The sequence below is a fragment of the Plecotus auritus genome (genome assembly GCF_963455305.1).
Source record: "Plecotus auritus genome assembly, chromosome: 7".
NCBI classification, from domain to species: Eukaryota; Metazoa; Chordata; class Mammalia; order Chiroptera; family Vespertilionidae; genus Plecotus; species Plecotus auritus.
In genome coordinates, this window is record NC_137774.1 from 71,048,901 (window position 1) to 71,076,131 (window position 27,231).

Genomic DNA, 27,231 nt, shown 5'->3' on the forward strand with positions numbered 1-27,231 from the left:
GCCCGGGCCAGGAGCGAGCCGGAGAACTACAAGTCCCTACGGGTTCAGCGCCTGAGCACTTCCGGCTCGCACGTCCAGTCCCTTTCCAAGCCGGCGGCCGTGGGGGCATGATGAAGAGGGCGGGTGGCGCTGCCACTCCCGGGCGGCGGCGGGCGGGTGAGTTTCCCCGCGGCGCGCCCGGCCGGGGGCTCACACCCCGGAGCCGCGCGGTGGGGCGGGGGCGGGTGCTTCGGGGTCGGCGAGGGTTGAGCCTTGGGGGGCGGGGCTGAGACGAAAAGGGGTTTCCGCTCCCGTCCCTTTCTTTGACTGTCAGCTGGCCCATCGCGCGCTCCATTCTTTTTTCCTCTTCCTCTTTATTCATTCCTTCTTTCTGCATTTATTGAACGCCGTCGGTGTGCCCGGCACTGTTGTAGGCGTCGGAAGATCGTGGAGAGCATGATCCCAGTTCTCATAGGCTCTTCTAGTGTAGGATTTCTTATCCCCGTCACTGTTGACACTCAGCGCCAATCCTTCTCTGCTGTGCCTTTTAGAATGTTGAGCCACATCCCTGGTCTCAACCCGGTAGATACCAGTAAGCTTTCCCAGCCCCGTTGTGACAACCAGAAATGTCTCCAGAAGTTGTCAAACATCTGGGGGACAAAATCCTCCCCCCCTTGACAACCGGTGATCTAGACAGGGTGTAGAGCTGACAATATACAGACAAATTCATGAAGAATGTGGTAGGTGTTATGAAAGAAACAGGGTGCTGAGAGAGTACTGAAGGCTCCAGAAAGGTTTGTGGTGGGTTGGGGGACCTATAGAAAGCAGACTGTCCCGGAAATTGCTTGAAGAGCTTGCCAGGCAGAGGGAGCAAAGTTGAAGAGCTTGCCAGGCAGAGGGAGCAAAGGCCTGGGGTGCTCGAGGAGCTGCCTCAAGGCAAGACTTCCCTAGTGGGGACTTGCATCTGGCCACCCCACTACCCCTGACTTCAGCATGGCCAGCCTGGGCCTCCCACTCCCCTGGCTACTAGCCACAGGATCCAAGTGGGCAGGAACTCCAGCTACACCTGATCCACAACCCCTCTGAGGGTAAGTGGAGGCAGCAGATCATGGGCTCTGTCCAGGGGGTGGGCTGGGGAGAGGTTCCCAACTAGCTGGCCTGCTCTCCCATGCAGGCTGCTCAGAGAAGGGGTCTGGTGGGGGCTTGCCTAAAGAGGGGCTAGAGCACTGCAGGTGGTTCTGTGGTTTCTTATATCCATATCCAAGTGGCTCCCAGGCCTCCTCTCCCCACAGGGCCTGGGATCCCCTTGGATATGGACATGGGTAGACAAAGATCCTTGGGCCCCTCCCCTGGGCTACCTTGAGGTCTCTCGAAACAGGCAGGGTGGAGGCTTGGAGGAAGCTGAGGGGAGGAAAGCCTTTCTCACCCTCCCCACCCTCACCCAGGTTTCCCTAGCCTGCTCAGCCCAAGGCTTTTCCCAGTTTGGCAGAGACCAGGCCTTCAGGCAGGTGAGGATTCTTGCTCTAGATACCACTTTCTGACTGCCTGGGAGCCTCAGGCTGACTATGGGGTGGGGAAGCATCTGCTGCCCTGGGGGTGGCGTAGGGCACATCCCTAGGACAGCTGGGCCCAGCATTCCTATAGCTGGGGTTTGGGCCTGCAGGGCTGGAAGACACCATAAGGGGAAGACTGCTATTGCAAAATGCAGCCCCCAGGGACCGGCCTGAGAGCATCTTGCTCAATTCTGAGATGTTTAGCAAGTAATCACTGTGTTCAGGGCTGGGCGGGGCATACTGATGAGGGGCGCTGGACTGCAGCACTGGGTCCCCCACCCCAGTCCCTGGCTGGGGCTGTATGCTGAACCCGTGTGAACCCGGAAATGGTTCCCTCCTTCCCTGGATCAGCTTGACTGGTGGGCCAATCTTGTAGGTCCCTCACCAGGTTATGTGTCAGGGCTGTGGGCCTGGCTGCTATTGGCCTCCCGGGACTTTCCAGTGAGCCCCGCATGCCTTTCTGTTTACTTCATTTTATAGCGAGGGACAGCCAGACCCCTGCTCTCCCAGACTGCACTTGGGCAGACTGGACCCATAAGGGCTGGTGGGCTGGCCGTGGTCCCAGGGGGAATGCCTGCTGGTGCCCTGGGCCCGGACCTCAGGCACTGCTCACTGGAGCCATCAGCTGGCCTCGGCCCTGGGAACTTGCAGTGGAGGGAGCAGATGGATTGTAAATGCAGGTCGATTCAGCTAGTGACCTCCCTGTGAATCCACCCTCCTCCCTGCCCTATGGTGCTGAGACATGAGTGAACCTTGGGTTTCCTGAGAAGGGAGCCTTTCCACCCGCTGGTTGAGTCCTGGAGCTCCTGCTTTGAGCTCTCTGGTCCTCACCCTGGCAAGATGTTCTTACACAAAGCAGGGTGGCCCTCAAAACTTCCTTCTTCATGTGGAGACCAGCAGCGGTGCTGAAGGTGAGGCTCCCAGACAGCCCATATTTACACCTCTGCCTGAGAGCTTGGCACTGCCCACTCTCAGGAGACTCTGCCTTTCTCCCAGAGGATGGACAAGCCACTAGAGAGCCTGGTCTGTGGCACATAGCCAAACCCCTCAAGGCACAGCAGGGGGAGCGGTGGACAGTTGGGAAGGCTTTGGCCAAACTCTCAGGACTCCCTATCTAATTGGACCCAAAGGGCAATCAGATCCCAGGGTAGGGGTAGTGCCTGATGTCAGTGCCAACTTCAGGGTCTGAGAGCCTTCCCGATGGGGACTGAGGCATGAAGGCTGGGAGGGTGGCATTGCAGGTGGCATTTGAAGGGGCAGATGGGGAGAGAGGGACAAGGAGACAGCAGGGATGGCGGGTAGTTCATGAGCACAGTGTGGGGACACAGGGCTCAGGAACCAGCCCCCTCCCTGCAGACCCGTAGGCTGGGTTGGAGACCCACTGGGTAGAACCTAGGTCACATTGCATTGCCGTGGTGTGTAGGGAGGGAGACATTGCCAGATGGGCCAGGTCAGGAGGGCCGATGGAGAAAATGACAGAACCAGTTGGACTGTGCAGTTGCCCTCCATGCTGTACTCACCTCAGATGGGGGCAGAGTGTGTCTCCCACCTTCTCCCACAATGTGGGGGGCTCAGCAGCATTCCACCTGGAGCCCTTCTTAGTCCTGTGGGGCTTCCAGAGAACAGGATGGGTCCTCCCAACTCCCTTAGCACCTCTAGGAGCAAAATGAGTCTGGCCTCCCTCCCCATGGGGAGCCCAGCTTCAAGCCTGGGCCTGTGGCTCAACACAACCGACTATATCCCAGTAGGGGCAGGTGGGGCTCCTGGCTACACACTGCTGTGTGTCGTGGTAGTAGGAAGACCATTGGAAGGGCACCTGCTGATTGGACCCCTGGAGGGTGGGCGCCGTCGGCAGAGCAGCTCTTCTGCTATCATCAGTATCTCTAATGTCTTCCCTCTTCTACAGGACACCCGGGCCTGGCCAGTGCTCCTCAGCCACTCTAGTCCCTCTCTTCTGGGGGGTGGAATAGTTGGAGTCCTGGGATGGTTCACACTTTGCCTTCTCCCTGCCACCAACCCTTGAGATTGGAGCCACACAATTGGGGGGCAAAAGGGTGTCCTTTGTTTCCAGGGTGGGTGACCTGCACGTGGTGAAGAGTTGGCTCCTCTCTCTGGGTCCCTCCCCGCCCCTGCCCAGAGGGGCTTTCTTTATGTGATGAGGCTTGTGAGGAGCTGGGCTCCAGGTACATCATCCAGTAGGTTCTCTGGAGCATGGCCAGTGTCTCTGCCATTGTGGCAGGAGATCGGCATGTAACCTGGTCACTCTGTGTGCCCAGCCTTGGCCCCAGGGACATTTGGCCCTCAGACCCAGAGGAGCATGGGTGGGGGGCTCTCCACCTCTGGGTTGAAGCTGGGTGGGCATTTCTGAAGGGTTAAGCCTTAAAGGAAAGTAAAACTGACTGCCAGTTGCCTGCCTGCACCCAGGGCCTCCTCCCTCCCTCAGGCCTGTCACACCTGGGACGGGAGGGAGGGAAGGAACTGCCTGAATGGACTGCCCTTGTTGGTATTGGCGATGGAGAAAGGTGGAGGTGTGCCCTGTGGTGGACTGGTCAGAGCAGGCTGCTGTGTGAAGCAGCCCTGGCCAGCTGACAGGGGTCTGACCACCATTTCTAAAGCCCATCTTTGTGTTCCACACACAGGAGATGCTGCCGGAGGATCCTAGATGCCTCTCTAGAGCATGAGCTCGGGCAAAAGTGCCTGGTACAACCGCTTCTCTGGGGGACCTACCAATCTTCCCACCCCAGACGTCACCACCGGGGTAAGGGACACCCCATGAGTAAAGGTCTGCTCCCTACGTGGAGGTCCCGTGGGCAGGCTGTGATGTTTGTGTGGGTGGTGTGTCTGTGATGTGTACACATGGTGTGTTAGTGTGAAAGCATGTCATTGCATGTCCACGTGTGTCCATGTTCTCTCTGGAGTCAACAGGTCTCATCAGTTCTCTTTCCAGACCAGAATGGAAACGACCTTCGGGCCCGCCTTTTCAGCTGTCACCACTATCACCAAAGGTGAGCCTGTGAGGCCAGGCCAGCCCAGCTAGGCAGAATCTGGGCACCCTGTGGGGCCCTTCTTGGTGGGGTGGGGAGTGGGAGCTGGCAGCTTGGTTCAGCCCCCACCCACCCCCCGGGCAGGAGTCTGACGTTTTGCTCCCTGTGGCTCTGCTCTTGCTGCTGTGTCCTTTCCCCCGCCCCACCCCCTGGCCTCCCCTTGCTCCTTTCTGGTGCCTTGCTCATCACCTCTCTAGGGAGGGCTGTCCCAACTTCCCCGGCACCCCATGCACACCTGTCCCTTGTCACAGTGACCCCCGCTCATGCCTGCCCCAGGCTCCTGGCAGGCACGGGTAGGGGATAAGAAGTGCTCATGGGGTCCTTTCTCAGGTCTGATCCCACAGCTAGTGTGTTCAAGGAGGTCGTGGCACATGAGGGTACAGCTTCCTTCCCAGAGTCACGAGGATGGTGGGCCCCTCCTGTCAGGCACTCGGCCCCTGGTAGGAGCACACTAGCTGCTAATTGGTTTTTTAATTGCTTTTCCCTGGCTTCCTCTGATGCATGTGGCAGTGTAGTCACAGGGCCACTGCATACACCTGCTCACACCAGCTCGTCTTTGTCACTGGTGACATCGTCGGGGCCTCTGAATGAGCCCTCTTTTCTTCTTAGACATGTTTTCCTGAGGGAAAAAATAAACCTCACCTCTAATTTCATCACCCAATAATTTTCTTAATTCCTCATCAACCTGTAGAGATGGCTCCCCGGCAGTGAATGACAGGCCCACCTTGCCCTTCCTTCCCACCCAGCAACCCACTCAGTGGCAGGGATGGGTCGGAGCTGGGCATGAACAGTTGCCTTGTCTGGCCCCTCTCATTGCAGATGGGTGAGGCCCAGTCACAGGGTAGCCTATCGAAGCCTGTATCATAAACCCAGGCCTTCAGAGCTGGTTATTGTGACTTCTGGGCCCGGCTGGGTCCTGAGGCCAGTGGCAGCCATTCCTAGCCTCTGGCTGCCACCTGTAGGACTATGAGGGAGGCTCTCTGATTCCCACATAGACCCCTGACCAGTGCCTTCTTAGGGCAGCCAGGGTGACAGGCAGTAGGAGGAGGGCGAGAGCTTCCGGCTGCCTTCCCTGGAGGAAGCAAGAAGGCTGGTGGCCAGTTCCGAGTTGTGGTGGAGCCAGGGGAGGAGGTGGGAAATGAGCTGCCGTCTTAGCCTCTCCATATGCCAGCTGAGGAGCTTCAGACCTCTCTACGCCTCAGTTTCCTCATGGACTGAGGCTGTCAGATAACCCACTCCGCAGAGTTACCTCAAGGGTCAGATAAGACGATATCCCAGCTCCTACCGTTGACCCTAGGTGTAGTCACTCAGGTGTTGACCTCAAGCCTCAGCTGGGCAAGTGGCCCCAGGGCCGGCTGGGTGCTGGGAGCTGGTTGTAGAGCCTGAGAGAGGACCCTTCCACCATCACCCCCGTCTGCCTGGAATCAGCAGTGATTAGACCTGGAGATGCCACCTGAGCCTGTGCCCTCCCCGCCTGCCCGGCACTGGGGACGCTGAGAGCTAGTGATGGTCCACAGAGCAGGCCAGGGCTCTCACTGAAGGCACAGGGCCATTTCATGCTGATCCCTTATGTTTCCCAGTTGCCCCCCAGCCCAGCCCTAGCCAAGTTGTACTCAAATCTAGACAAAGGCAATGGGAGCCAGCATGGGCACGGTAAGTCAGGCCTCCCTCTGTGGCCCACACTCATGGCATCCTGGCCCTCTTTTCTTGGCAGCGGATGGGACCAGCACATACAAACAGCACCGCAGGACGCCCTCCTCCTCCAGCACCCTTGCCTACTCCCCTCGGGATGAGGAGGACAGCATGGTAGGTCTGGGTCACACTCATCCCTCCATCTCACACCATGCCTTCCCTCCCAGGGCAAGATCCCAGTAGAAGCTGAAGGTGGGATGCTCAGCCTCCAGAAGCCCTTAGCTACAGTCCCTAGTGGGAAGTGAGCTGGTGGGACAGAGGGCTAGCATGTGTGGACACCTGAGACCTGAGCACCAAGGCTAGATTAATGGAGAGGTAGCTGCCAGGGACTGCTGGACCAGAGGTGTGATGGGTTTGACTCCATCTGGAGTGGGTGAGAGCCACAGAAAGTTCAATCTGATCTCCATTTTTTTAAGCCCCTGAGCTGCCCAAGTGGAGGATGAGGGGTGGGTTGCCAGGTAGAGGCAGGAGCCCTGAGAAGGGGCTCCTGATGAGGGAGATGGGCCCCAGCAGATGGGGAAAGGAAGACAGGGTCAGCAGAGGGGGCCTGCAAGGCCCGTGCTGACTGTGGGGAAGCCAGAGAGTCCCCTACTGCTGGCTTTGCAGAGTGAGAAAAAGGTTCAAGGCAGAGTTGGCCTTGCTGTCGGTGCCCAGGTCATATGGCTGGGATCATAGTGGACACGCCCTCCTGTCTGTCCAATGACACTTGTTGCTGGGCTCTGGACCTGCTTGGGGAAGCAAGGACTGGTTCAGCTGGAGGGGGAGTGGGGGGACAAAAGCATGCTTGAGCCCTCTTGCCACTGACCTGTCCTGTGCCCTGCTTTCTGCTTTCCCTTGGAGGTGGCCCCTGACAGACCCTCCTGGTTCCCCCACTCTCCCAGCCTCTCACGTTGAGCTGCCAGGCCTTTGTTCCCTATGTGAAAGGAAGAAAAGAGTTTTATTGATTACATGAACAAACACACTTGTGTGCCAGGCACTGCACTAGGCCTTCATGAGGACAAGTCACACAACGTGCTCCACTCCCTCCAGTTCTTCCTGCCTCAGTCTGCACAACCCCTGACTGGCCCACCGGAGTGTGGCTGGGATCAGAAGGCCTACCCTCCCATCCAGGCCTCCAAGGAAGCAAATTTCCTGTGTATGTGGTTGTGATCATGGCACTTGGTGGCTTGAAAGAGGTGGAAATGTGCTGTGAGGGCCCTGAGGCCATGGCCACCTGGGCACCTTCTTTGTTGGCTGCTGGTCCCCCTCAGGCTGCCCCTCCACTGCCCTGGGTGGCTGACAGTGTCGGCCCCCTCACTCAGGAGGGCAGGCAGGCAGTGGAGAGCGGAGCCAGGCCGGACCTGGCTTGCTTGGCTCGGCTCCTGTCTGGACCTGCTCTTGCTCTCTGGTTTCCATGCTGCCCATGGGATGGTTTGACTCACTTCCTCTGACTTTCCCCTTGCTTCTCATGTGGTGTTTCCATGCAAACTTGCCATTTGGGATGCTGTGAAGGGAGGTGGGCATAGCACTGGTGAGGGAGGTGCTTCTGTGGGCAAACCAGGGACACGGGTCTCTGCTGCCCTCATTTGGGAAAGCCGACCCCTGGAACTGGCCGGGCCTCTGTAAAGAGCTGGCAGCACCTGGCCAAGCCTCCCTCTGCCCCTGGTGGGTCCAACACCCTGGGCTGGTGAGTCGGCTTTCCCAAATGAGGGCAGCAGAGACCCGTGTCCCTAGTTCCAACAGCTCCCACACCCACAGAGGCTCAGAGGCAACTGAGCCCCAGAGCTGCCAGGACGGGGAGGGGCCTGTGGAGGCAGAAGGTTTGTGGCTCATGAATGAGGCTTCTCAGCATGAGGGGAGGAGTGTGGGAGCAATGGCTCTTGAAGGATCTCTTCTGGAGGGTTCCAGGCCTAGAGGGGAGGAAGGGACAGCCCCCGCCCCAGGAGTCCCCCAAATCCTCACCTTTGGTGGCTCTGGCAGAGGCTGGCACCCGTGGCCATCTCTCCTGCACTCAGAAGGCTGGCCAAGGTTTTAGGATGTCCGGCCTTCCCTTGGAGCCTCACTTGCCTGCCCCATTGTCCCCGACCAGGGAGGCCAGGCGGACCTGGAGCCTCTTCCGGCCAGCCTTCCATTCCCTTCGTTCCAGCAGTCCAGGGCTGCTGCTGCCTTGGGATTGGCTGCTGGAGATGCCCCCTCTGCAGCCCACATTCCCTCACGGGAAGCAGGAAGCAGGGCTAGCGTGTCCTCCCAGAATTGAATAGCAGGAAGTCTCTCCATTTACACAAAGAAAGTTGGCAGACCTGAGTGGGCGGCCCAACAGGGCCTGGACCGCTGGGCAGGAGGGGGCCTGGGCATTGCACTGGCTCCCTATACTCACACCACAGTCTCTGCAGCCTGAGTGAGCACCCAGTAGGATGGTGTGGCCCTGGGGGCCCCACTGCCCTCAGTGTACACAGGGGCTTGGCCCCGCCCTCCTCCTGGCTAACGGGTGTCTGTCTCCATGCTGCAGCCCCCCATCAACACCCCACGCCGCTCTGACTCTGCCATCTCTGTTCGCTCCCTGCACTCCGAGTCCAGCATGTCCCTGCGCTCCACGTTCTCGCTGCCTGAGGAGGAGGAGGAGCCGGTAGGTGTGGTGGTCACAGGGTGGGCTCAGTGCAGATGATTCCAAAGGACCCTTACTGTCCTGTGGCAGTGGTCAGGGGGCATTTTCCCCTTAGGCACAATGAGGGGGTGATAGGACCTCATCAGAGCCCTTCAACTTCTCTGGTCCACACCAAGGACCCCAGGCCAGGTCCCCAACTCCAGGGGCTGCCCAGGGACCTGCTTCAGGAAACCTTGTGGGGCCCTTTCTTGTTGCCATCCCAGGTAGAGGATAGGTGCTGGCAGGCCGAGGACATAGCTAGAGGAGTCCTCCCTGCTTGGCCACCCTCAAGTTCAGGTCTAGCCCTTAGCCTTAGCAGGCTCCTCTTGGGATACACCCCAGCTATGGTGGCTCTACCCTGAGAGGGCAGCCCAAGCCTGTTGTGGGGAGGGGACTGGGTTCCCCGACCCATGTCAGCACCCCTGGGCCTGCCCTCACCTGCCCTCCCTGGTTCTAGGAGCCACTGGTATTTGCTGAGCAGCTCTCGGTGAAGCTGTGCTGCCAGCTGTGCTGCAGTGTGTTCAAGGACCCTGTGATCACCACCTGTGGGGTGAGGCTACTGTCCCCTCCCTGACCTATGCACCACCTTGGGGCTAGGTGGGCTGCCAGCCCATCCATGTGGAACCTGGGCCTTGGTCACAGGCCTGGTCTTGCTGCCCAGCAGGTGCCCTCTGCAGGGGCACGGGGTGGGGTTGACTACAGCCATGCCCCAACTCTATCCATTGTTTCCACAGCATACATTCTGTCGAAGATGTGCCTTGAAGTCAGGTAGGGCCCTTTCAGGCCCAGGCCTGGCCACCTTGTTCCCCAGCTGGGGGAGGGCCCCTCTAGGGAGGTCCCAGCCCAGGTCTAGCACTGATGGTTGCATGGCAGCTTCTCCCTAGTCCTGCACAAAGCATCTCTGCTGTGGGTGGCGGCAGCCCCTGGTTGCACTCGGGCCAGGCTCAAGGCATTGACAAGCAGAGCAGTAAAGGCTCTGCACCCGCTCTCCCTGGTGGAGGCCGCCCTCACTGTCAAGGCTGCTGTCTCGCAGTCTCGAACTTCAGTAGCATCTAGGTATCCCTCCTGGGCTCAGAGATGGGTTCCCTTCTGCTCTGCCCCCAGTCCTCTTGGCCCTGTCCCACACTCTCGGGTCAGCTGAGGGGCCTTCACTTAGCCAGTGGGCATTTTTGGTGACCCCCTTCCTATTCTGGGCACCTCAGAAGGGCAGGTAGACGGGTAGATCAAGCCCCCAACAGGCTCAGCCCACCAGCTGGGGGAGCAGGTTCCAAGCCACTCGCCCCTGCATAGCCTGGCCACAGTGCCCTGGGCAGAGCTCCCAGGGAAGGGGCTGGCTGGGCGGGCCATGGGGTCAGCATGTCCTCCCCTCCAGAGAAGTGTCCTGTGGACAACGCCAAGCTGACGGTGGTGGTGAACAACATTGCCGTGGCCGAGCAGATCGGGGAGCTCTCCATCCACTGCAAGCATGGCTGTCGGGCAGCAGGGGTCGGGAAGCCCACTGTCTTTGAGGTGGACCCCCGAGGGTGCCCCTTCACCATTAAGCTCAGTGCCCGGAAGTAAGTGCCCCCAATGGCCCCCAGCTCCCCACCGATCAGGGTGCTAAAAATGGTGCCTCTGGGGACTCAACTGTTCGGTGTCTTGTCTCCCACAGGGACCACGAGAGCAGCTGTGACTACAGGCCTGTGCGGTGCCCCAACAACCCCAACTGCCCGCCCCTTCTCAAGATGAACCTAGAGGCCCACCTCAAGGAGTGCGAGCACATCAAGTGTCCCCACTCCAAGTACGGGTGAGTGGGCGGGGGTGGGCTCAAGGGGGCCGTCCTAGGGCAGGGGCAGGTGGGCAGGAGGGTGGGTGGGCCTGGGCTGGCATTCACAGTCCCTCCTTCAGCAAACCTTTGTTGAGATCCACCTGTGTGCCGGGCACTGGGGAGACAGCCAGGGTCCCTGGGGAGATGGACCTTAGCGGAGCCACACCGTCGACTATGTAATTACAAACTGAGGTACAGGTGCTGTGAAGGAAAGATCAAAGTCCCATGGGAACACAGAGGGGTCAGAGCATTTGGGGAGTTGGGGGTGGTCAGGAAAGGGGTGAGATGAGAACTAACCTATGTGTGGGCATAAGCCAGGCAAAGACCAGGGCAAGGGCTTCCAACAACTGGACCAACCGGGGTGGACTTGAACAAATGGCCAGAGTTGAGAGCAGAGGGGAGGTGGAGTGGGAAAGAAGCATGCTGAGGAGGGATGTGGAGGAGCCCTTTAAGAGCTTTGAGCAGGAGTAGAGTGATTGGATATTCCTTGCATAATGGCCTGCTGGGTGCTGGGTGCTGATGGGAGCAGGAGAGATGGGTGGGCATGCAGGTGTGGAGAGGATGGTGGCCCATCTGGGGTGCAGTGGGCACAAAAGTGAGATTCAAGAGAGATTTTTAGGGTTGGGGAGGCAGAGGGAAGGGTCCTAACGGGTGGGCAGGTGAGCAAAGGGGCAGGCAGCCATCCTGTCCCTCCAGGTGCACGTTCATCGGGAACCAGGACACGTATGAGACGCACCTGGAGACCTGCCGTTTTGAGGGCCTGAAGGAGTTCCTCCAGCAGACAGATGACCGCTTCCACGAGATGCACGTGGCACTGGCCCAGAAGGACCAGGAGATCGCCTTCTTGCGCTCCATGCTGGGCAAGCTCTCAGAGAAGATTGACCAACTGGAGAAGAGCTTGGAGCTCAAGTTCGGTGAGAGCCCAGCCCAGAAGGGATGGAGGTGCAGCTCCTTCTCCTGGTCCCTGACACCCTCTGCCCTGCCACCCAGATGTCCTGGACGAAAACCAGAGCAAGCTGAGCGAGGACCTCATGGAGTTCCGGAGGGACGCATCCATGTTGAATGTGAGCGGGCGAGAGACAGAAACAGGAAGGTTGGGTGGTGTGGGGGACACAGGACTATCCCTCTGATTGGGCCCCAACAGGAGGCTTGCCCTGCTCAGGATTAGGTGTCTGGGGTGGGGAGGGCTGCTGCTGCACCTGTCCTGTACCAGCCAAGCTCAGGCTGGCGGGCAGGAGTACTGTGGAGCCACAGCCACCATGCCCTCCACTCTCGGCCTTGCAGGATGAATTGTCCCACATCAATGCACGGCTGAACATGGGCATCCTAGGATGTGAGTATGGGCCCACTGCTGCTCCCACCACTGTCCCCAAGGCCTCCCCATGTCTCTCACAGCTACTCCTGTCTCTGCAGCCTATGACCCGCAGCAGATCTTCAAGTGCAAAGGAACCTTTGTGGGCCACCAGGGCCCTGTCTGGTGTCTCTGTGTCTACTCCATGGGGGACCTGCTCTTCAGTGGCTCTTCTGACAAGACCATCAAGGTGGGTGGGATCCTGCCTAGGTGGGCTCGGTAGCCTGGCAGGTGAAGGGTGGGTACTGGCCATGGGTGGGTCTTCCTCTTATATGAAGGGCTTTCTGAGGATGGCTTGCTTCCTCATTCCCACCATGCCATCCCTGGCACCTGGCTGATCTTGTGGGACCCACCTTGATCCTGGTCTCTGCAGGTTTGGGACACTTGTACTACCTATAAGTGTCAGAAGACACTGGAGGGCCATGATGGCATTGTGCTGGCACTCTGCATCCAGGGGTGAGTGTATGTGTGTACCCACTGACCATGGGCCCACATGGAGCTGGGGACATGCGACCCCATGCTACTGACCCATGGACGGTGAGCTCAAGCCCGTATAGCCCACATGTCCACATGTGGTTGTGTCTGCCTCTCCCTTGAGGCACTCATGACCTTGAGCAGGGTGGCATCTCGGTGGTAACATGTGGGCCCTCCATCTCTGACGATGTACATTCACAAAGCATAGCCCTGGCCCTGGATGCCTCAGGCAGCTAGAGGGCAGAGGTGGGACATCATAGAGTGGAGGCAGGAGCTCAGCTATCTCTGGCATGGGCACAGGTCGGGGACAGGACCACACAACAGCTGGCTCAGCCACCTCCTTGCCCCCAGGGTGGCCCTTTCTAGACCTTCCCTTCTGTCTCGTGTAATGAGGTTTTGTATTTGGGCATGAGTAAGTGAGAGGGAAGGGGATGGATTCTCAATCACAAGAAGTAGCAGCTTGACTGCCAGCAGTGCTAACTGGGTAATTACCTCCCAGCTCAGCACTTGCCAGGCAGGCACCAGGATTTGGGCCTCCACTTCTAGCATCCCTCACTGAGACCGAAATACTAAGACTGGGCTCAAGGAAGCGGTATTGGCCTTGGCATTGCCCCAAGCTGCTGATTCCTGGTGGCCAGTGCTACCTTCACCTGCAGGGCAATGTCAGTGAGGACAGTGCCTTCTGCCCCGACACCTTAGCTTTGCTTCCCCAGGTGCAAGCTCTACAGCGGCTCAGCAGACTGCACTATCATTGTGAGTAGGGCCCGTGGGAAGGGCCAGGCCACGTATTAGTATCTGGGAGTCCCAGGCACACTGGGGCCTGGGCTCAGGGCAGCAGGGCTGGTGCTGAGGCTTCCTGTCCTTCCACCCACCAGGTGTGGGATATCCAGAACCTGCAGAAAGTGAACACGATCCGGGCCCATGACAACCCAGTGTGCACGCTGGTCTCCTCTCACAACATGCTCTTCAGTGGTTCCCTGAAGGCCATCAAGGTCAGGCAAGGCAGTATGCGTGCGTGTGCCAGGCTTTAGGGTGCCGGATGCCTGGCCACCCAGCCCATGCTGACAACGTTCTCACAGGTCTGGGACATTGTAGGCACTGAGCTGAAGCTGAAGAAGGAGCTAACAGGCCTAAACCACTGGGTGCGGGCCCTGGTGGCTGCCCAGAGCTACCTGTACAGTGGCTCCTACCAGACAATCAAGGTACCCCTTTGCCACGTTCCTGGTGGCAGGGCCCCTCCCTGTACCAGCGCTGCCCTGCCCCCTTCCCACTGGGACAGGGAGACCCTCACACACAACCTGGGTGGTGGGTGGGCTGCCCACATGTCTGAAGCCTCCGAGGCCCTGGCCTAGGACCAAGTGGTCTGCGCTTGCCCATAGATCTGGGATATCCGGACCCTCGACTGCATCCACGTCCTACAGACATCTGGTGGCAGTGTGTACTCTATCGCCGTGACGAATCACCACATTGTCTGTGGCACCTATGAGAACCTCATCCACGTAAGAGTGGACACCTGGGGCAAGGCCTGACTCTGGGCCCCTGTCCTCTCCCATCTGTGTCTCTGACGTGCCTGTGCCATCACTTCAGGTGTGGGACATCGAGTCCAAGGAGCAGGTTCGGACCCTGACAGGCCACGTCGGCACTGTGTATGCCCTGGCGGTCATCTCGACACCAGACCAGACCAAAGTCTTCAGCGCATCCTATGATCGGTCTCTCAGGGTCCGTGCTGGCCTGGTGACAGTGGGAGGCTCAGGGTGCGTAGCCTGGCTTGGCAGTCCTCATGTCTTATGTGCCCCCAGGTCTGGAGCATGGACAACATGATCTGCACACAGACCCTGCTGCGTCACCAGGGCAGTGTAACTGCACTGGCCGTGTCCCGGGGCCGGCTCTTCTCAGGGGCTGTGGACAGCACTGTGAAGGTCAGAGCCTTGGCTGGGGATATCCAAAGGGGCTGACTGCACATGGAGAGCAGGGTGTTGGGGGTGAGGAGCCAGCAGCCCCAGGCAGGTGACAGTGGAGGGCAGGTATGAACGGCAGGTGGTGTTGGGGCATGATAGCCAGGGGGGGCACCTGAAACAGAGCCCTTCCTCTACAGGTTTGGACTTGCTGACAAAATCCAGGCCCGGTCTTGGCTTCTTCTGGGCCCACCCTAGGCCTATCTAAGCCAGGCTGGGCTCAGGGTCTCTGCCTGCCCATTAGGGGATAGGCGGGCAGGCTCACCTGGCCAGGCACTGTCTTGACCCTGCACCCGGCAAGTCTCCCTCTGTCTGGCTCTGTCGTCATTGTTGCCAGGACAGTGCCCAGACCCTCTCTCTACACTCCAGGTATAATGCTCGCCCGGTCCACCCTCCATCCCCATTCCTGTTGGACTATAGGACCTTTTTACTCACCTTTTCTATTGTTTTTAGACTGTACATAGATTTGATTACTTCTGATTGAAATAAAAGCTACACAGACTGTGGCTGTGAGTAGGGATGGTCCTGGGATGAGGGAGAGGCTGCCTAAGAATACTGGTGTGCCCAGGCTCCAGAAGCCAGTGGGAGGGAAGCTGGGAGGAGTCACAAAAAGGATTCCTATTGTCTGTTGACCCCAGGATGTAGCCCTCTCAGTTGACTTCACCTCCCTGCCATGGACAGGCCAACCCCCCCCCCCCACCACCACCACCACCACCACCACCACCATTCTCCCAACACACACCACCAAAAAGTGAGCCAGGCCATTTTCTGCTGTTTATTGACAGCCAAGAGTACCTCCCTGCCCAGACCCCCCTCCCGACCTGCTGGAGCCCCAGCCTTGGCCACCCGCTAAGGAGAGGCCAGGTGGACGACCAGGTAAATCCACTAGGGAAAGCGTCATCACATGACAACTGAAAGGGGCCTCACATTTCTAGATGCCGCCTTGGCTGATCAACTCCACCCACCTGCATCACAATTGCTGGTTTTGGCATTTTTAAATTTTTTTTTAAGAAATGTCAAAGTTGTGTCCAACACACGTGGATCAGCAAACACAATAGAGGCTGGTCAGTACTTTTTTGGAGGGGGCGAGGAGGGAGAGGCAAGAACAACCACACGACACAGCCTTGGACCACGAGCAGAAGCATCCGTGGGAATTCAGACGGGGTTGGGCTGGCTGCCTGCTCAGAGCCTGGGGTGGGAGAGTCCGGCACAGCTTCACACACGCCACACGCAGCCTGGCATGCACACCCTACACCCACTGCTGTCATCCGGCTGACCACTACTTCACGCTGTGCACATAGCTTCCCCCAAACCCAGGCAGACCTTCACAGCAGCATACCCCAGAGAAGAGGGAGCCCTCCCCACCGTCTCCACGGCATGGAGGACACAGCCCAGCAGCAAGGCACATCCTTCAAGTTCTTCAGACACAAGTTAAGAGAGAGAGCAGAGGGAGGCCCTGGTGGAGCACAGACCCCAGCCTACTGTTTGTGCTACTGGCCCAGGGGTCTGGCCATTCCTGGATAGAAAGGACAGACAGTAGCCAGGGTCTGTAACAGCTTTTGTCTAGAGCTAGACTCCAGTGTCCTTGCAGTTGGTAAATGGTTTTCTATAGAATCAATAATATTTTTTTCTTTCTTTAAATATATATTCGTTAAAGTTATACCTTTTTGTTTCTCTAGGGAAATCTGCCTCAGCTTATTCCCAATAAATTAATACTCTCAATAGCTTATATTCTGTGGGGTAGAATAGGGCAGGGGTCCTGACCCCTGCCCTTTGTGCTGTGCCAGAGCAGCTGGCAGAGGTCCCCAATGGGCAGTTCTGTGCTGGGCATAGGCCTGTGCTCTGCCACTGATTGGGGAGGGGGCTACAGTGGCTGCCCCCCCTCCCACTACCTCCCAAGGTGGGCCCAACATGGATTCAGGGCAGGGGTGCCAGGGGCTGCCCCTTCTCTACACACTGGGCAGAGCCTGGTGGTGGGTGGGCAGGTGGCCCAGCAGTTATTGCACAGGGAGCAGCAGACAGGGACAGGCACCCACAGAGCAGCAGCATCTGTCCAGAGCCCTTGGGTCCCTAGGCCAGGCAGTCTTCCATGCTGGGCATCTTGCCTGGGCCCAGGGGGAAGGAGTTGTGCTTATGCAGGGACAGGGCAGCACGACCCGCCCCCACCTCGTGGCCCTGGCAGGCTGTCCCCTGCACTCCGTCCCCCTCGGCCGCCTATTTGCGCTGCGCCCAGAAATGCCCATCCTGAGGTAAAGGTCAGTGTGCAGCCAGAGCCCAGGCAGCATAGGTGGGCCCAACATGTGCCACATCATTCCAGCATGGCGTCCAGTTGGTCCGCCAGGTCATCAAACATGCTGCCGATGTCGTCCAGGATGCTGCCCGTGCTCTTCTCCGAGGCAGAGGGGCTGGGGTGGGCGCAGTGTGAGAAGAGGGGGGCAAGGTGGGGTCGGCAGAAAAAGGCCGTGCCCCATCCCTGCATAGACCACGCCTCCCATTCAAATCAGCAGTGCATGGGCGTGGCCACGCTCCAAGGTCTCTGACCCTCCCACCCCCGATTCCAGCGGAGCACAGCCGCCTCAGAACCTAAGTGCAGGCCCAGCCCACGCCGGGCCTCACCCCGCTGTATAAGGTGTCCGAGACCTCGCCCTCAAGGCATTGGTTACGCGCACCCCCCCCAACCCCGTGCACATCTCAGCCCTAGCCCGTACACTACATCTTCACCAACCCAGGCACCCAGATGCCCACGCCCAACCGGACCCCGCCCCACACCTACCGCTGGCCCTGAGCATCCTCCTGCCGGATCTTTTCTTCTACTGCTTGCAGCGCTGCCGCCAAGCACGCACTCGTCTCCTCCAGCTTCTGCTGGGCGCTGTCCCCAATTGAGGCGCCCTCGGGTGCAGCAGGGGGCCCTGAGGCCGCGGCTGCAGCGGCCGCGACCGCAGCGGCGCGCGGCGGCTTGGCGGGCACGTGCAGCGCGGGCGCGCTCGGAGACGGGGGCTTGGCAGGGCTGGCGCTCAGCGAGGGCGGCGTGCTGGCTGGCTTGGCGAGGGCAGCGGGCGGCTGGCGCGCCGGCGAGGGCGTGGGCGACGGGTTGGCGCTGCCTGACTGCAGCCCCGCCGCGGCCTTGACCGGCTTGGGTGCTGTGGGCGGCGGCGGCGGCTTGGGAGACACGGGCGGCGGTGTGCCATGGGCACACTTCACCTCTGCGGGGGGGAGGAGACTCGCACGCTGCGGGAGGTCGCACAAAGTGCACGCAGCCCATCCCTGCACAAGCCCCACCGCAGCACCCTGCCTCCCACCCAGGAGCGGAAATACAGTGGTCCTCAGCACAGCATCGCCGCTGCTGCAGCTCTCCACTGCCCCTCCCACCCCAGCCTCCATGGCAACCAAGGGATGTGCTTCCCCATGCAAACTCTGGTGGCATCACTGTTTCCAAGTCCCTCCCGGTCCGCCCCCCTCCCCCACTGTATCCCCTTCTAGGTGTGGCCCTTCGGTTGTTTGATTGCCACAGGGCCTTTGCACCTCTAATCCTTTTGCCTGGAAACCTCTCCCCTCCCTGTTGAGTGCTGGGATCCCTCTCCAGCTGGGTCAGAATCCTTCCTAACTCAGCATCTGCCCTCCCTCCCCTGGTGCTACTATTAATAAGTTTCTGTGCCTCCTTCACAGAGCAACTTGAGGATCAGCCACCCTCCTCCCAGCTCTGGGTTGGCAGAGGTGTCCTCTAGGTGGATGGATGAGACAGTCTGAGGACACTCCACCCTACTCCACCTGGCTGCCATCAAATCCAAAAAGAGAAAAACCCTTCAGACCTCGGAGTGGGGAGGTGGGGTGGAGGCCCTTCCCCAGCTGGCTCCCTCACCTACCTGGGCTGCTGGGACCTGGCAGTGGCACCTTCTTGGAGGCAGGTGTGGGTGACCCCTGGATCTTGGGTACCGGCTGAGCCAGGACAGGCTTGGGAGAGACAGGCGGCTTGGTTGGTTTCCGGGCATCACTGTCTGGTGGGGGCAGCGGGGGCAAGTGCATCAGGTCGGAGGGCAGGGACTCGGTGGGTACGGGTGGTGGCGGTAGCTCCAGGGGTCCAGCTTGCTCAGAGCCCAGTCTGCGGCGCACAGTGCCTGTGCCATTCTGGTACACGGAGAGTGATGGGGGTGGCTCTGGACCTGCCTCCCGTTCCTTGGCCTTGGGCCGGCGCTTGACTGTGTCAGACTCAGTCAAGATGAACTTGACATTCTCTTGCTGGCTCTGCTTGGCTCGGATGCGCCTCTTCAGCGTGGCACTGGCCTCCACCCGGGCCAAGGGAGGACCCTCCCCACTTGCCTCTCCCTTGGCTGGACCTCGAGGCCTCTGCCGGGTAGTGCCATCCTCTACAAACTGGCCATGATCTGCAGGCCCTGCCGGTTCCCCAGGCCCTCGGCGGGCAGTAGCCAGAAGTCCTGTGACAGGCCCACTGAGTGTGCGGCGCCGGTTTACCACCTCTCCATCAGGCCCAATGGCCTCCTTGTGCTTCACAGAGGCCAACACTGTTGCTACCCTGCCTGGCTCAGGGCTGTCAGGGCGAGGTGTGGGGTGGCCCTCAGGGGGCCTACGGGCTGCACGGCCCCCACCCCCAATGGATGACAGCTCAAGCATGGCTGCAATGCTCTTCACACTGCCAGCACTGCCTGTGTCCACGCTGCCAGCCAGGTCACTAGCCCGTCGGCGTTGTGCCCGGACCCCCAGCTGGCCATCCTCAGTCCCAGCTCCTTTGGTCTCAGCATCAGGTGCTGACTCATCAGCCAGGTTGGCGCTGGCCATGGCTGAGCTAGAGCGCTTAGGCGGAGGTGGTGGGGGCCCCTTTTTTCGGGGCCGCACAGCAAAGGACTGGCTGCGATTGACATTCTTGTCTGCACCAGCAGGTGCCCTCACTGAGTGGCTGCGGCCTACACGCCGCTGGACTGTGGCATAGGGCCCTGCGGCAGCTGGCACCAGCAGCTCATCCCGCTCCTGCTCGCTGTCAGACGCTGTATAGCGATTCAGGCTGTGGGCGCGCTTCTTAGGCCGCCCTGGCTCCACATCGGACTCAGGGGGCAGACACAGCACGGGCACAGGGGTGGGGGCGGGGGCGGGGGCAGGCCCAGGAGCAGCTGGCCCTGCCTCACCCTCCACGGGCTGGGGCAGCACATAGGCAAAGCCCCGGTGTGTGGGCGATTGAGGCAGGGAGCGGGGCGACATAGGTCGCTCCACAGGTGGCAGCAGCTGTGGGGTGGGCTTCACCTTTGCTGTTGCCGGGGCTGGACCATGAGGCACCCCCAGGGCCTGGGGGGAACCTGGCCGAGCTTTCGTGGGAGTCTGGGGGGGCGTGAAGGGGCTGGCACCTGGTGGAAGGACCTGCCGTGGCTTGCCAGGCACTGGAGGCACACTGGCCCGCTTGATGCTGTGGCCGTGGCGGCTGGGCCGAGCCTCCTTGGGCAGAGTACCAGCGCCTGGTCCCTCATCCAGTAGGTACTCCTGGCTTCGTGACATAGGGCTGCCAGGCCCAGGGAACCCATCACCCAGCAGCTCCTGAGAGCTGCTCATATGCCGTGCCCGCCCACCCAGACTGGGCTCCTGACGCACAGAGGCCCTTGGGGTGGGTGGCAGGTGATTGGAGGGCTTCTCGGCAGCGGCAGGGGTGGCAGCCGCCTCTGCCGGGCCAGTCATGGCAGCCTGCAGCTCACCACTGAGCTCGCTGTCTTGAAAGGTGGTCATCTTTGGAGACTGGCACTCAGCTGGAGCAGGCTCAGGCGGGGGCGGCGACTCGATGGCCATCACTTCAAGAGACTGCGGCGCCTTCTGGCGCAGAGGTCCCCCTTCATACTTAGCGTACTCTGCCTTCTGCAGCTCTGCCAGTTTCCTCACTGCCAGCATCAGCTTCTTCTGGTGTCCTGAGTGGGGTATGGGGCAGGTCAGGCCAGGGAGAGTGGCAAGGACCAGGAAGTGGTGGTGGCTGGAGCCTCACCCAGCTTGGTGATCCCAATCTCCTGCAGGTCCTCCCAGGTGATGTCGGTGATAAAGTCGATGTTCTCATAGCCGTTGTCCACCAGCACCTTGTAGTACTGGGCCAGGCCGATCATGGACAGCCACACAGCCAGGTTAGCCTATATACAGAGCAGGGGACACAGAGGGTAGCCAGAGCTGGCTACCCACAGCCTGTCGACTACTGGGAGCTGTTGGGGCAGGGGCATCGGGCCAGCCCGGTACAGACAAACAGAGGACAAACCAACATAAGTGTCAGCTTTGGAGACAGCGCAGCCTCAGCAGGAGTCCAAGTCCAGCTCACGTGCACGTGCAAACACAAACACGCACACACAGGGCAACCCTATCTTCAGGACACGGTTCGGGAAAGGCTGCACTTCCTCACCTGTCCAGGCAACCATGGGGACAGCACCCAGTGGACACATACCATACATCATGGACGCAGATACACAGTACCACCAATCAGATACGTGTACACGCATACCCTGGATCACAGCCATACACGGGCACTGACTCCCCTCTGTGTCATGCTCACACCCTCTCACAACTTCCCACCCACATCAGGCACAGTCACACAGCCACATCACACGTGTGCAAACAGCCATGACAGTCTTCACCCAGTACCACCCAGTGGCTTCCTGAATGGCATCCACCTGTCCACACTCCCAGCAGGGCATCACTAATGCACCAACGCACAGCACATCCGCAAGAGCAGAGTGAGACCCATGGACCCTGACGTGCTCACCGGGAGGACCGCTGAGCCACTGATGGAGTGCGGCAAGGCAGATGGGTGTCAACCTACCTGTCCCTGACCCACAGCCCTGGGGCTTTAGGTGGTCATGGCATCTCCCCCACCAACGGATGGGGAATCACAGCTCTGCGTGAGAAGCAGAGAGGCAGCACTGATGCAACAGGCCCTGAGCCTACCTTCTCCTGGCCCAGAACTGGTTCCACCATTTGAGTGCCTGTTAGTAATAGCACAGCCTGCAGTCAGAGTGGGTGTCAGCTGTCAACACAGCTGGCACGTGCAGTTAAATATGTGGGTGTGCGTGCGCAGTCATCAATGGGCACCTTGAATATATTTAGTGTGCGTGTGCTGTCTGTGTACATGTAGCATGTTCACTCACACATCTTCCCCACGCACATGCCTGGTGTGTGCAAGCATATCCCATCAATGCAGGCTCCCTCTGCTGTCTGGGTAGGTGTGCAATGGGCAGCGTTGCTGGGGTGCCGGTGTCCCTGTGTGACTGCCTGAATATGGAGGGGGGTCGCTGCAGGAGCATGGAGTGAAGAGAGGTATTCTCCCTTCACCCTGATGGCCCTCACAGGTTGTCACCCCTGTTCCTGCCTTGGGAAGGCTGGTCCCAGTGCCTGTGATGGAAAAACGCCGTCCAGGTGGGCCACTGCTGAGGGACCGTCCTCTGGTCTCCTCTCCCTGGAGCTCCAGAGGGCAGCTGAGGGCTGTAGCCAGGGAGGCAGTCTGTCTGTCTATCTGCCCATCCTGGGCCCAGCCACGGGGTGCAGGGAGCCTTACGGGTTTGTGCTCAGGCAGCCAGTCGGGGATGCTGAGGCTGCTGATCTCTGCCGTGATCTTCTTCCGGTGGCCTGGTTTGGTGACCCCAATGGCCGTGAGGTCCTAGTTAGAGGAGAAGCCCGTTAGCTGGAGGTGGGGGATCTGTTTCTGGGTCATGGCTGGTGGCCAGCCTTTGGGCAGCTCACCTCAGGGGTCATGCGGCTGATGGTGGGCAGGTCATAACCAGCACTGAGGAAGTTGGGGGCATACAGCTGCAGCTGGAACGTGGCGAGCCACTGGCTAACAGCCTCAGCGCTCTGGAAGACACAAGGCACCCGCTGCAGGCCCGCCCACCCACCCACCCACCAGGCACACACCCCAGCCACCACGGTGCCTCCTCTGTGTAAGCTCAGTCTGCCGTCCACGGGTCCATGTGCAGCTAGGCCCCAGTCAGTCTGGCACCGGTGCTCCCTCCTCACTCTGTGGTCCTGGATGCCGTTGTCTTGAGCTTCGCATGGCACTGCAGCATCGTTCTATGTTCTCCACCGGGTAGGTTCAGCTGCTTCTGACCATCCCCCCCTTCCTGCACCAGGGACACCCTGCAGTGTGGCCCCATGTGAGGCTCTAGGATGGGGCCTCAGCACTGCCCCTCACTCCCTGGAAGGTGAGCTTTGCCCAGAAGTATGCAGGACTCAGCCAGCAGCTCCCACCTTCCCCAGCACGTAAGTCATGCACACAGGACCCATCTCACCCATGTACACAACTTGTCTTGTCTCACACGTGCCATTTCATACACACGCACACATGCACACGTGCCCGCCTCACAGTCACACCACAACACATGCACATCCTTGTTCACCTCACACCTGTGCACACTTCTTACACATATTAGTTCACACGCACAGCCCACACAATAGACAACACCTACACACACAGACTGAGACAGACAGAAGGAGGGGGCTAGCCTGTCAAGAGCCCCTGGCTGTACTGTGGCCAGGCCAGGCAGGCTGCCCTGGGCACCCTCCCTGCTGCCAGCCCAGGCCCTGTACCTTGCCCTCCGATGCCGGCTCCAGCTTCTTGGACGGCAGTTCCGCATACACCTGCCCAGCATGGGCCACTGGAGGCTGGGACCTGGCCGCCCCTGGGGATGAGAGGGCATGGTGGGCCAAGGGCTGCTCAAAGGCTACCTGTCAGCCAGGACAGCAGTGCTGCGTCCTTGCTCTTACCTGCTGAGCCCTCCAGAGGCTTGACGGGGCTGTCCCCGGGGCTAGACTCCGAGACGGACTTCTGGGAGAGCACTGTTGCCAGGAGCTGCAACCCAGACAGATCAGCTGGCCAGCGCTGCTCTGGGCCCAGGCTACCCTGGCCCTGTCACCACCCCACCTACCTTGACCCCTTCAGAGCCTGCATGCAGGGTGTGGGCCCCGCTGCTCCGGCCAACAGCCACACTGCTCAAGCTGCCACTGCGGTCTCCACCTGCAAGCGCATGGGAACATCAGCCAGTGCTGGCCCTGCCTAGCTTGGGAGCTGCCTTGCAGAAGCACTGTTGCCCCTGCCCTCCAGAGGCCCCGCTACCTGCAAAAGGCTTCCTCAGCACCCAGATCTCTTCAGGTGGTGCAGAGGGTCCCGGCAAGCTGCCTCCCTGAGGTGAGCTTTGTTCAGCACCTGCTCGGGAACCTGTGGACCAACCATAGCCTCCCTGAGTATTGGACCAGCCCAGGCCTGGGAGCAGACACTGAAAGGAGGGCGTCCCCTGGCCCGGCCCCAAGCCTAGGTAGAGGCCCAACACATGCACACCTAAGGGGTCAGCACACTGTCTCCTCCTGCCCTGAGAGACCCTTAGAAGACCCTCTCCCCACACCAGACATTGGAGAGCAGGAGAATGTGGCAGAGCGGAGCCCAAGCCAGGCTATCCTGCCGGCTTACCAGTGGCCCTGTGATCCTGTTGTGGGGAGGGGTGCAGATTGTCAGAGGGTGAAACCTCCTCTGTGCCAGGGGAACAGGGGGGAGGAAAGAGGCACCCAGGAGCCTGGGGTGAGGCTCTCCACCCCAGGAAAACTAGTGGCCAGTTAGATGGGTAGACTAGATACATCACCTGACTGGACCACTCTCTCTTTTGTCCCACCTGTCCACCTCTGTGATCTCACCAGTCCCCCACCTGAAACCACTCCTGGGGCCATGCCTTCACCCCTCTCCCTCTCCCTAACTCTGCGCCAGCCATGCTGGCCTCCTATGGACCCTTACACATATCACCCTCTCTCCTGCCTCAGTGCCTTTGCACACGTGGTTCCCGCTGCCTGGATTGCTCTGCCTGTAGCCAGTCCCTCCCATTTCTCAGGGCCTCCTCTGACCACCCTGTCTAAAGCAGGTCTCCATCCACAGTCTCTGCCATTGGCTGGTATGTTTTATTCCATGTTTACTTCACTGTCCCCTGCTCCCCTCCCTCCCTGGGGGTAAGCTCCTTGAAAGCAGGACTGATGTCCATCTGAGTCACTATCTATTCCTAGTGGTCAGTGTGCAATGTTGGTTGAATAAATGAAGAAATGGGCATGAGGACACTGATGAGGAGACAGCTGGCAGGACAAACTTCTGAACACCACTTTGGACCCTACACCTAGCAATAGCTAGAGCTCAGTCCTTAGCCCTGCCATCCCACACACATGTGCACTTACTTCCTTCTGGCCCCCAAGCCCAGACCTGGGTAGGACTTGCCTGCTCGCTTGACGATGGCCTCGCCCAGGGAGGATGGGAAGTAGCCCACCCGGTCATTGCCTGTCCGGTTGTCATGGATACAGCCCTTCCATCGGCCATCTGGATGCTGCTCAAGGACCTGGCCAGATGAGGTGGGGAAAGCACACGCAGGGAGACTTCTGGGTCAAGCGGGTGGGTGGCCTGGGCCTTCTGCCCAGACCCCCTGACTCGCCAATTGCTGAGGGGGAAATGTGGGGTGAGCATCCCAGCTCCAGCAGCCCCAGGCCATCCTTACTGTGATGATATCCCCAGCTTTCACGTTGAGGCTGGTCAGGTCATAATTGTTGCAATAATCTTGGGTTGCCCGGACCTGCAGAGCCGCCGAGGCCTCTGGGGACACAGGAGGTAGACTCCCCAGTCCTTCGAACCAGCCTGGCCCAGGCCCTGCTCCAGATCCCCTGCCCCACCTGGGCCCACCTCGCAGCAGCTGCTTGATCTCCTTGCTGGCCTGCGACGTGGTAAACTGGTGCACGATGTCCAGGGCCGTCTGGCTGTATGTGTTCCTCACATGGGCATTGATCCCATTCTGCATGTGCCAGAAGGTGAGGTCTGTCAAGAGCACCCCATTCCCCCAACCCTGCCTTGGATCCAGCGTCCCCTGGGCCTCCAACTCACGTCCAGCAGCAGCCGAACCACTTCTGTCTTCCCACAGAGTGCAGCCTCGTGCAGTGCCGTGCCAGACTTGGTCTGGCGGTTAATGTCAATACCAGCTTGGAGCAGGAGTCTGGCAGGAAGGCAGGGGGAGCAGGCAGGGCCTACAGCAGGAGCCCTCTGCCCCAGCACCCCAAAGCTGAGCCCCGATTTCCAAGTGCCTAAGGATTAACCAGCCCTACCCGTCTCCCTGACAACATACCTGACAGTGACGAAGCACTTGTGGAAGTGCCCGCCCTGTGCTAACCCTTCCCAGCAGTTATCTCGTCTTTTCCCATTGGTACTGCTGTGATGCCCATGGAAGAGCTGAGGCTCAGAGAGGTTAAGTGTATCCACGAAGTCACCCAGCAAGTGACAGGACTGCAACAGAGCCCAGGCTATGTGGCTATGGATGCCCACTCCCCATCCCCTTCTAGTACATCCCTCATGTGGGCAGCTGGAGGTGCCCGTAGCATCCAGAGGCCACAGCTACAAGACTGCTCCCATCTTGTCACCAAGCCAGGAGCAGAGCCCCTGAGCTGGGAACCCCACCCGCACAGAACCATACCTGATGATGTCAATGTGGCCATTCTTGGCTGCCAGGTGCAAGGGGCTGGTTCCATTGGGGTCAGTGGTATCCCCCGGCCGGGGCTCCAGCAAGGCTGTGCACATGTTGCTGCTCAGGAGCAGCTGGACCACCTTGAAGGAAGGGTCAGAGTAGGGGGCACCCAGAAATAGGCCAGGGGGTTGCAGGTCTGTCCCCAACTCCAACCCCAGAAGAGGCAGCAGAACAGATGGAGTGGCTCTCAGCTCCTGGGAGACTTACCCCAACACGGCCGAACTCGCAGGCCAGGTCCAGAGGCGTCTTCCCGGCGCTGTCCACCATGCACGGGTTCGATTGGTGCTGCAGCAGCATCTCAGACTGGGGGTGCAGAGTGCAGTCAGCCCAGTGCTGCCAGGCTCACGCCTCCCACACTCGCAACCCCCGAGGTGGTCCTCACCACATCATAGTGACCGTGCTGGGCCGCTAGGTGGAGGGGGATGTGGCCCTCATCTGATGGGATGTTCACCGCTGAGCCTGCCTTTAGCACCAGCTTCATGGGCTCCTTCCGGCCCTGCCAGGCCGCATAGTGCAGTGGCCGCATGCCTGGGGGCAGGCAGGAGCCACTGGGAGCTGGTCTCTCACCCTGAGCCCACCCCTGACCTCTAGGATGCAGATCCCATGAGGACCTGCCTAGACCCAGCCTGAGACCCTGGGTGGAGACCTCAATTGAAGAACCATCCAGTCCTCAAGGGACCCCTGACCTCAACCCATCCCCTTGCTCTAAGGTCCCTGCCAGGCCTTGCCTTTGTTGTCCTTGATGTCTACGGCAGCTTGGGCCTCCAGCAGCAGGGTGATCAATTCCGTGTTGCCATTCAGGGCCGCGTGGTGCAGGGCAGAGAAGCTGGGACAGGTGACAAACACATATGGGCAAGGACTCAGGCACCCAGCCTCCCCCAGAAGCCCCTTTGCCCCCATCCCAGACTGGTATTGCCCTGGCTGAGAACTCACCCATCCGGGTCCTGAAAGTTGACATTGATCTTCTTGGTGGAGCCCAGGAGCTCTGGGAGTGGGAAGGAGACACAAGTGAGGGAGGATCTGCCCTGCCCCTCCTGCAGTCTGCCTGGGTCCTAGCCCACTCCAGCAGCTTAAAAGCAGGCAGAGGGTGCTAGCTGGCTCCCTGGAAGGCTCAGAGCCAAAGCTATCTAAGTGTTTAGTCTAGAAACATTCATTCATTCGTCCATTCATTCATTCAACTCTGTTCCCTGCACTTAGCTCCAGCTTTTTAGACCTTGGTTTCCCACTAAACTAAGACGTTGGGAGG

General features: G+C 59.7%; 2 protein-coding genes across 6 annotated transcripts in view; one reads left to right on the forward strand and one right to left on the reverse strand.

Moving 5' to 3' along the window:
- On the forward strand, positions 1-15,241 carry TRAF7 (TNF receptor associated factor 7). 3 transcript variants are annotated; one of them, XM_080678997.1, is made up of 21 exons: positions 1-156; positions 4,172-4,290; positions 4,480-4,537; positions 6,291-6,382; positions 8,757-8,873; positions 9,349-9,441; positions 9,626-9,659; positions 10,264-10,447; positions 10,543-10,677; positions 11,395-11,612; positions 11,689-11,762; positions 11,983-12,031; positions 12,112-12,239; positions 12,423-12,505; positions 13,237-13,276; positions 13,399-13,515; positions 13,603-13,725; positions 13,903-14,022; positions 14,111-14,242; positions 14,323-14,442; positions 14,619-15,241. In XM_080678997.1, the coding sequence occupies exons 2-21, from the start codon at positions 4,210-4,212 to the stop codon at positions 14,631-14,633; spliced, it is 2,013 nt and encodes a 670-aa protein (XP_080535123.1). In that variant the 5' UTR covers positions 1-156; positions 4,172-4,209; the 3' UTR covers positions 14,634-15,241. The 3 variants fall into 3 exon arrangements, with proteins under 3 accessions (XP_080535123.1, XP_080535122.1, XP_080535124.1); XM_080678996.1 differs by having other exon boundaries at positions 80-156; positions 4,468-4,537; XM_080678998.1 differs by lacking the exons at positions 1-156; positions 4,480-4,537 and having other exon boundaries at positions 4,194-4,290.
- CASKIN1 (CASK interacting protein 1) overlaps positions 15,233-27,231 on the reverse strand; it is an 18,729-nt gene continuing 6,730 nt past the window's right edge. Inside the window, exons 2-20 of one of the 3 annotated variants that reach the window (XM_080678993.1) lie at positions 26,919-26,970; positions 26,714-26,811; positions 26,368-26,513; positions 26,193-26,288; positions 25,935-26,065; positions 25,352-25,460; positions 25,154-25,262; positions 24,972-25,066; positions 24,698-24,815; positions 23,561-23,662; positions 23,373-23,461; positions 23,212-23,296; positions 23,035-23,126; positions 22,192-22,302; positions 22,007-22,108; positions 20,456-20,594; positions 18,342-20,381; positions 17,252-17,681; positions 15,233-16,883 (exon numbers count right to left, since the gene is read on the reverse strand). In XM_080678993.1, coding sequence (XP_080535119.1) covers positions 16,787-16,883; positions 17,252-17,681; positions 18,342-20,381; positions 20,456-20,594; positions 22,007-22,108; positions 22,192-22,302; positions 23,035-23,126; positions 23,212-23,296; positions 23,373-23,461; positions 23,561-23,662; positions 24,698-24,815; positions 24,972-25,066; positions 25,154-25,262; positions 25,352-25,460; positions 25,935-26,065; positions 26,193-26,288; positions 26,368-26,513; positions 26,714-26,811; positions 26,919-26,970 — 4,241 coding nt within the window. In that variant the 3' untranslated portion in view covers positions 15,233-16,786. Of the gene's footprint in view, positions 16,884-17,251; positions 17,682-18,341; positions 20,382-20,455; positions 20,595-22,006; positions 22,109-22,191; positions 22,303-23,034; positions 23,127-23,211; positions 23,297-23,372; positions 23,462-23,560; positions 23,663-24,697; positions 24,816-24,971; positions 25,067-25,153; positions 25,263-25,351; positions 25,461-25,934; positions 26,066-26,192; positions 26,289-26,367; positions 26,514-26,713; positions 26,812-26,918; positions 26,971-27,231 lie in introns of those variants that run through there. The other 2 variants (XM_080678995.1, XM_080678994.1) reach the window with 2 other exon arrangements.